The sequence below is a fragment of the Chenopodium quinoa genome, unplaced genomic scaffold (genome assembly GCF_001683475.1).
Source record: "Chenopodium quinoa cultivar QQ74 unplaced genomic scaffold, ASM168347v1, whole genome shotgun sequence".
Taxonomy (NCBI): Eukaryota; Viridiplantae; Streptophyta; class Magnoliopsida; order Caryophyllales; family Amaranthaceae; genus Chenopodium; species Chenopodium quinoa.
This window is the reverse complement of record NW_018743946.1, coordinates 2,711,895-2,720,838: the sequence shown is the minus strand read 5'-3', so window position 1 is coordinate 2,720,838 and position 8,944 is coordinate 2,711,895. Positions and strand designations below refer to the sequence as shown.

Genomic DNA, 8,944 nt, shown 5'->3' with positions numbered 1-8,944 from the left:
CTTATAGCATTACGTCATCTTCAATAAGAGCTCTTTCCCAAATTATAGTCAAGAAGAACCGCAATTCCCAAATTGCAGCCAAAGTTTTAAGAATTCCCATTCTACCGTCCACGTCACCGGTTCAGGGGGAAGAAATTTTAAATCCGGTCTACAGCAAAACCGCTACCTGAAGTAGCGGTTTTTACTAATAAACCGCTACTTCAGGTAGCGGTTTCTTTTTAATAAACCGCTACTTCAAGTAGCGGTTTTTGTTTAATAAACCGCTACTTCAAGTAGCGGTTTTCTAGCAGGTATAATTTCCCGATTTCACTTTCCTCTTTCATTTTCGTCTTCTCACCAAAATCCCATCCACGCCTTCCACCAAAATCACACCTCCTTCAACGGAAGCCGGCGCAGCCAAGGAATCCACCGACGCCGCCGGAGCATTCCTCAGCAACGAAGGCCGCCGCTGTTGACGCCGAGGGTTCGACTTTAGTGGTCGGCTTCGCTAATTTCAGAAGAAACGTGCTGATCTTCTTGTTTGTGGTAAGTGCCCTAATTATTTTTTGTATTCAGTTATTGGGTTTGTTGTTGTTATTGAGTTTGTTGTTGTTATTGAGTTTCAGAATTGTATGTATGTGTTGTTGTTGTTGGTTTTGGTTGTGTTGTTGTTGTTAGTGTTCTTGTTTATTGTTGTTGTTATTGAGTTTCGGTTTTGGTTGTGTTGTTGTTGTTAGTGTTCTTGTTTATTGTTGTTGTTATTGAGTTTCAGAATTGTATGTATGTTTGTGGTTGGTTTTGGTTGTTGTTGTTGATTTACTTACCTTACATATAACCCTTGTAGAATTATTAATGGTTTCGATCACATTACTCAGTTTAGGTTGCTATAATTGCTGATTTTGAAAGTGAAAATAGAGCTTCTATACACAAAGTACATGAGCTCAAAGTACATGTAGTCATGACTTATGCCCATGTTGAGCTTCAAGAGGTATTAAGACCTTCATAGCTCAGTTTAGGTTGCTATAATTGTGTAGTTTGCTTGCTTGATGTTAGGACATTGCCACACTGTTAATGAATTTTTGCAATCTAATATCTTTGATTAATAATGGTCTTTTCTAGAATGAAACATGGAGGTTCCGAACTACCCTCTATATTGCTATTGGGGTGGAGAAATTGTCCACAAAGATAGCGATATAACGTATAGGGGTGGGAATCAAAAATTTGTGTTTGTACATTCTGCGATGACATATTCACAAGTTCTGAACAAGCTATATGAAGAATTGAGTGTTGATCCTAGAGGTGTGGAGTTGAAGGTGGTTATGCGTTATCCTATGGCTGGGGCATATGTTGCAATTCCGTTAAATGACGACAACGCTGTTAGAGCTATGTGGATTGCTGTGACTCAGAGTTCTTCTGTTGCAATGCAATTGTTCATTGAACAAGTTCCCAAGGAGCCAGTTGTGCAAACTAACACTGGTTCCTTTCCGGGGATGGATTTTTTTGGTAGTGTGGATCAACCGTTTTCCACTGGTGTTCAAAGTGTGGGCATAGGGTCATTCACAAGAATGCTTGTTGATCCACATTATGTCAATGACCATCTCTCACAGTTTAGGTCTCCGGCCTCATCGCCTAATGTTGGAACCTCGACAAGCACACAACCACAAGGCATTCTTGATTCTCTTGACCCAAACAATGTTGATGTATTTGGCGATGCAGAGATGAATGACACTGATGAAGATGATGATGAAGAGGTAATTGAAGCTCGTGATAAGGCAATTAAAGGAAGCGCCCCCACTTCAGACTTCAATGAAGTGGCGCAAGTTGATCCTCGTTTGAATAACTCATGGATGTCTTGGTTAGGAAATGAGACATATAACAATGGGGGAGAATTTGAGGTTGGTCAGCAGTTTGACTCATTGCAACAACTGAAAGATGCTGTGAAATCTTACTCCATAGCTAGAAATCAAACAATTCGAGTTGTGGAGGCAGAGCCAGAGAAATATGTTGTTGAGTGCAAGAGGAAAGAACAATGTAGTTGTTCGTGGAGGCTTAGAGGAGTGAAAGATCCAACACTCTCTACGTTTAAAATTGTGAGGTACAACGGCCCTCATGCAAGTAACTGTGTTGGTGACATCGACTCGGGAGATCATAAGCTACTGACTTCCGAGTTCGTTTGCAATGCTCTTCTAGATGTCATTCGCGTTGATCCTTCATTGAAAATCAAGACAATGGTGCAACTTGTGAAAGAGAAATTTGATGGATTCCAAATAACCTACAAGAGAGCATGGCTAGCGAAACAAAAGGCAATAAAACTCATTTATGGGGGTTGGGAGGGTTCATATGAACAGTTGCCTAAGTACATGCAAGCTCTCAAGGAATCAAATCCTGGAACTGTTATTGAGTGGAGGTTGTTAGAGTGTACGGTTCCTGGAACACATGTTTTTTAACGAGTCTTTTGGGCATTCAAGCCATGTATTGATGGATTCCGTCACTGCAGACCCCTTATCACCATTGATGGCACTCATTTATATGGCAAATACAAAGGCACTCTACTCATTGCTATGGGAACGGATGCCAATTTTCAACTATTCCCCCTTGCTTTTGCGGTTGTCGAAGGAGAGAACAATGATAGTTGGTCTTGGTTCATGGCTTGTATTCGTGCTCGAGTTACAGATAGGAAAGGGCTATGTGTGATATCTGACAGACATGCTGGTATTTTAGCAGCAATGGAAGAAGTTGGAAGTGGTTGGGAGGAGCCCAATGCCTACCACAAGTACTGTACACGACACTTGGCTTCTAATGTGAACTCAAAATTTAAAAGTGTCGTCATAAAGAACCTCTTTGGCAAAGCAGCTACTGCAAGGCAGAAGAAGAAGTTTGATTACTACATCAACAAAATTGGTGACTTGAATGTAGAGGCCCGTAGGTACTTGATGGAAATTCCGTACAGTAAGTGGTCCATTCATCATGATGGTGGTTTCAGGTTTGGTGTGAAGACTACAAACATGTCGGAAGTTTTCAACGGAGTCTTAAAGGGGGCTCGATGTCTCCCGATAACCGCTTTAGTGCAAATGACCTTTTTCCGGGTTAACTCCTATTGGTCCCATGGAGCCGGTGATTCGTCCAGGCCCAGTTGATCCATCTGTTCTACGCTTGCAGACTTCCCATAGGAGCCACGATGTTTGGAGTGGCGTAGCTGATAGAGTTCTCTCAGTTAGGGAGCATATGGTCAGCGTGGGACGTGAGTGGAGGGTAGATGGCGGAGTACTAGAGTACGTTAGGCTTGCTGGGTTTTACGGTGTACATAGGATTTTGGGAGGAGGGTTTTTGCTTGATCGATCTCTTCTTACGGCGTTGGTTGAGAGGTGGAGGCAGGAGACACATACTTTCCACCTAGTGGTAGGTGAGGCCACCATTACTTTACAGGATGTCTTCGTCCTGTTAGGTCTGAGAGTGCACGGCCCTCCTGTCATTGGACCTCCATTTGAGGGATGGCATGACCTAGTTGAGGAGTTGCTGGGAGTTCGACCTGGCCATGATGATAACGGTAAGCCGTTTCTGGAGGGATCTACTTTGAAGTTGACGTGGCTCAGACGTCACTTCTCACAGATGCCAGAGGGAGCTGATGACTTGACAGTTCAGCGCCATAGCCGTGCTTACATTCTCACTCTCATGGGATCTATTCTGTTCGCCGACAAGAGTGGCGATGCTGTGTCACTCTACTACTTGCCGTTCCTTCGAGACTGGGGGACAGCTTCGACCTACAGCTGGGGGAGTGCGACTCTTGGTTTTTTGTATCGGCAGCTATGTCGAGGATGTCAGCGAGATTCAAGACAGATTGGAGGCCCGCTCATCCTACTACAGTTGTGGTCGTGGGAGCATATTACTATTGGCCGACCATACATTAGGAGGCCTCGAGATCCGCCACAGGAGGACCCTGAGGCTGAGGATGAGGATGACATTTTGGGGACTCAGCATCAGCGAGGTGTTGACCCTTTGGCGTGCAGGTACAATGTTTGCTTCAAGTTCATGTTCTTACAATTCTATCTTTCAAGAATTATTATTAACATGTCTTTACAGGTGGTTACGTGTCCATCTATCGTGTGCGCATACTGCTTCTGGACTACCATACTACAGAGATGCGTTTGACCATCAGCGCGAGGACCAGGTACAATCGGTGTTTCTTTTTTTTTTGTGCATTGTATTTCTTCCATTATGTTAGTCATATACATGTTGACATACTTGTTTTGGGAATTAGATGATTTGGCAGCCATATACTGAGGTGGTGATGGATCGACTTCCGGAGATTTGTCGCTCAGACATGCACATTTGGCGCTCACGGGCACCTCTGATATGCTTTGACGTCGTTGAGTTCCACCTCCCAGACCGAGTCCTTCGTCAGTTCGGGTTAGACCAGCCGATCCCACAGGATGTAGACACGGACGTTGCTCTACACAGGAAGGATCGAAGGGGACAGCGTAATTGGGAGATTCGGCATTCGGACCATGTACACGAGTGGAGTCGACGAGAGGCATTAGTCGTCCAGGGATACCCATTCACTGGGACTTCTTCCCCGGCCATGACAGAGTACATGGCTTGGTACCGTCGCATCACGAGACTGGTCATTACTCCACCTTCACAGGAGCGCCCCCCGAGTCATTACCAGCCAGCTACCTCGGACCTCCTGCTTGTATGAACTTCACTTCATTTCAATCTAGTTCTTACGTTTTTGATTTCATTTTACTAACATTAAAACTACACTTAAATGTAGGCACATGCATTTGCTGATTTGCACGTCCAGCTATCGGGAGCTACTGAGACCATCTCCCACTTGCCACCAGAGACGGCTATACCATTTGCCATACAGACGATGCAGGGTTTTACATCATTTTGTGGCCAAACCTTGTCTAGGGTGGGGCAGTCACACCTTATTCAGCAGCCTCGACCGTCCACGTCTTCATCTTCTACTGTGCACACTATGCCGATCAGACCACCACCTCATCGTGGAGGCCATTCAGCACGTGCCTTCCGTCCACCGACTCCTTCTCAGCATACTATCATGACATCTCCTCCACTAGTGCATCGCCAGTATCAGAGAAACCGACGGCGTAGCAACACTACGTCTGGGGTTGGATTTGGCCTGGATGACATTCCAGAGGAGACAGCTGCATCATCTTCATCGTCACCTCATGGGAAGAAGCAACGCCCGAGCTAAGTGTATATTTTGGAACTAAACTAATTTTTTTGTAAATGCTTAGAATTGGATTTTGTTATATTTAATCAATTGAAAAATATTCGACTTTGCAATTTCGACTTCCTTAGATCTTCATAAACTTGTTATTTATGGTGGTTGTGTTGAAAATATGCTATATATCTCATGTTTTACAGGTACACAACTTGCAGGTTTTTTTTTTGAGTGATTATGCAAGTTTGAAAAAAAAACCAGTCCAGGGTAAACCGCTACTTCAAGTAGCGGTTTTTCAAAGTAAACCGCTACTTGAAGTAGCGGTTTTCCAAAATAAACCGCTACATTAAATAGCGGTTTTTTGTAAACAAACCGCTACTTCAAGTAGCGGTTTTAAACTAAGAAACCGCTACTTGAAGTGGCGGTTTATTGCAAAGAAACCGCTACTTCAAGTAGCGGTTTACCCTGGACCGGAAAAAAAAAAAAACCGGTTTTTTAACCAGTGCTTACGTGGACGGTAGAATGGGAATTCTTAAAACTTTGGCTGCAATTTGGGAATTGCGGTTCTTCTTGACTTTAATTTGGGAAAGAGCTCCTTCAATAACTATCTTTGCAATACATGCTCGTAAATTTTTTCAACGCAATACAATTCAACCTTAAATTACAAAATAATGATGCCTGTACAAAATAATGGTTAGTGGCGGTTATGGGCTATGCGGTCGGTGGCACACTGGCACGGCATGCAGATGTTGGTGTAAGTCAATAGTTTGTGTAGGTGTGGCAACTGGCTATTGGTCATTGGCGTGCATCTTAGATAGATAAATTCAAGAGAACTGAATGTCGAAAGGTGGGTGGATGATCAAATTCAATCCAAGAACTAGATTTTCATTTATCAATGTAGTTTTACTAAAATGAAAAAAAAAACCCCGCAAAAATGAGTCAGGTTGGATTTGACCTGTAAATTTAGGGATTAATTAGGATTTTGGGTCAATTTGTTCAAAAACCACAAAGAACAGGTCAGCAGGGATAAATGTAAGAATGGAAGCTTTGGCCCCTAAACTACCGAGAGATGTTATACACTCCTGGGTGTACCGTACATCTATGAGTATTTTGTTTTCATTTTGATAATTGTTTTTTTATCTAATCATCAAATGAAAAGCACAACACTAACTTTGGGTTAGTTGGGTGTACAGTACATCCAAGTGTATATAACAAATTCTACTAAATTATCAGTAGGTGTCATTACCAAGGTTGGATTGCAAAATTTTGATACAGGTTTAATTTGAAGGTACTGCCGTATTGGTGTTGTTCGGTTAGGATTAGTTATATCACTGTTGTTTTTGAGTGTATTCCCTTGAGGTGTTCAATGGTATCATTTGTTTGACAAATTATTGCAGCAGCATTTCAATTTAACAGAAATTTCTTGACTATTGGCTAGTATACTGTTATAGTGTTTCGAGCCACATTTTTTTAAATAACAAATACGACGAAATTATATTAATGCATCATTAGTTTATTACAAAAGATAGCTTCTGTTTCGTAAACAAAATGTGAAGCTATAAGCCTATAACTAGAATACTAACAGCCAGCTTGAAGATAAGCACAAAATGTGAAAATTGACTAGAAATTAAAAATAGTGTTTCGAACCACATACTCGGCATCTTTCAAACATTTTAATCAAACCAGCAAGCTGACACTAGGCCTAGCAATCCACATCCGACCTGATTGACTCGACTCACACCCCGAAATTTGATCCAAAATCATTGACCCAAAAATGACCCGGACTCAAAGTAACCCGACCCGACCCGAAAAGGTGTTGACCTGAATGTGACACGATGCTCAGAATGACCCAACCCGAATAACTTGACCAAAAAATTGACCCAAAACCCAACTTATCTCAACTCGAAGTAACCCGACCCGATTCAACCCGAATTGATTGACATGAAGTGACCTGACCCAAAATGACCTGATTCCTAAAGTGAATAGGGTGAAATAATGGTGAATTACTTAGTTCAGGGTTTCTTTCTTTACTAAGTAATAGGTACTCATGATTTTTTAAAAAAATATATTTTTAACGATTTTACTTTATTTTTCGAGCTATTTTTTTAAGTGAATTTATTTTGGTGACTCGACCCGACCCGAATTGACTTGACCTGAAAAATTGATCCTAAATTACACGACTCGAACTTTACCCGAATTGCTGATCCGAATTTGACTCGTAGCCCAAATTGACCCGACCCAACCCGAACTCACCTGAATATTGCTGACCCAAATTGACCCGACCTGAACCCAATCCGAATGGTCCATTTACCAGGTCTAGCTGGCAGTTGACACACACCAAAACATTGACCAAAAATCCCTGATCGACCGACTAACCTCTAATCAAGTAATTCTGGCCACATGATGTGGTAGTTCATGAATTACTTAGTTAAAAATTACTATGTCTGTCAGAGGTTATTCGGTAAGTGTTTTAATACTATCTCCGTTTTGTATTAGTTGCAACTTTGGAATATTTTATATCTCACAAATAATACCTAAAGTTGCAACTAATAAGAAACGGAGGTAGTATATATGTGAGAATGAGGAATAGCTCAAGTGGTTAGAGCTTTCCTCCCGCCTCCAGGAGATTTTGAGATTGATTCTCACCCCGCCCTTGTTGCTATCTAAACACCGTATATATATGTCTGATTATTTTTCCAACCACATGTAGAAAAAATAGTGAAGGTCAAGCGATATTTATTATAATAGTTTATTTTTTCATCTTTGATGGGTGTCAAAGTTGTTATTGTAGATTGAAAAATTTGCACAACATTCAATACCAAAATCAATTTTATAATTTGACGAATCAAAATGCACGACTAGAAACATGTTATGGTTTGCTGAATATAGTGTACATTAGACAATAGTTGACACATGGAAAAAGCGAGAAAAATGAATTTGGATACAAAAATAAGCATTATGATGTGACACATGTCGTAAAAAAAAAAAAAAAAAAGGTTTGAATAAAAAACACCAAAAAGTGACCCGTGTCGTCATTAACGGTAACTGATTTAGTATTATATATTGAAATAGTTATTTTATAGTTATATTTGATATGATCTTATTTTATGATGGTGATAGTAAAGCTTGTTGTCAAAATTATCATCGTAACATCACTAACATAGAATTTAAATGTATTTGAATATTTAATAAAAAAATATATATATATATATATTAGCCATATAAATGGAATAATATTTTGGAGGTAATTTTGAGATACTTGTTATTACAATATATAAAAATGGCATGCATGAATCTTTATTATTGTTGGAAAGAAATATGCTGGTCAAATAAAAATGATATATGATTTTTGTATGCTAAGAAAAAAAAAAGGCGCTTCGAATGAAAAACAACACCAAAAAGTGACTCGTGTCGTCATTAACGGTAACTGATTTTCTTCGATTAATTAATTATTGGTAATAGTATTTTCTTCCACGGGCCCAAATTGCAACATATCTAGACTCCATTCCACTCCGTATATGCCATATCTAGATGTAGATTTTTTTTTAATTTTTTTAATTTTTTTTATTTTTTTTTAAACACTAAATAATGGTTGGCACCATAACATGATGATGTGTCATGTGTTATAATTGCCTAATTTTTTTTTATTTTTAAAAAGCCTAAATGTACTATAAATACATGTTTTTTTTTAAAAAAAAGAAAACGTAATTATAGTATTTTAAAATTTATTTTTATCTTTTTAAAATGATTTTCAAAAATTAAATTATAATTAAAATTTAG

At 39.9% G+C, this 8,944-nt stretch overlaps 1 protein-coding gene across 1 annotated transcript; it reads left to right on the top strand.

Annotated features, from left to right (window-relative positions):
• Positions 1–46: 46 nt before the first annotated feature.
• LOC110688992 (serine/threonine-protein phosphatase 7 long form homolog) lies at positions 47–5,286 on the top strand. Its single transcript, XM_021865737.1, has 5 exons — positions 47–525; positions 3,080–3,986; positions 4,060–4,147; positions 4,238–4,669; positions 4,751–5,286. The coding sequence occupies exons 2-5, from the start codon at positions 3,085–3,087 to the stop codon at positions 5,192–5,194; spliced, it is 1,866 nt and encodes a 621-aa protein (XP_021721429.1). The 5' UTR covers positions 47–525; positions 3,080–3,084; the 3' UTR covers positions 5,195–5,286.
• Positions 5,287–8,944: the final 3,658 nt, after the last annotated feature.

Coding starts and splice junctions, on each gene's coding strand:
- LOC110688992 (XM_021865737.1), top strand. CDS start 3,085: ATGGAGCCGGTGATTCGTCCAGGCCCAGTTGATCCATCTGTTCTACGC. Junction 3,987..4,059: donor GTTGACCCTTTGGCGTGCAG/GTACAATGTTTG, acceptor ATGTCTTTACAG/GTGGTTACGTGTCCATCTAT. Junction 4,148..4,237: donor ACCATCAGCGCGAGGACCAG/GTACAATCGGTG, acceptor TTTGGGAATTAG/ATGATTTGGCAGCCATATAC.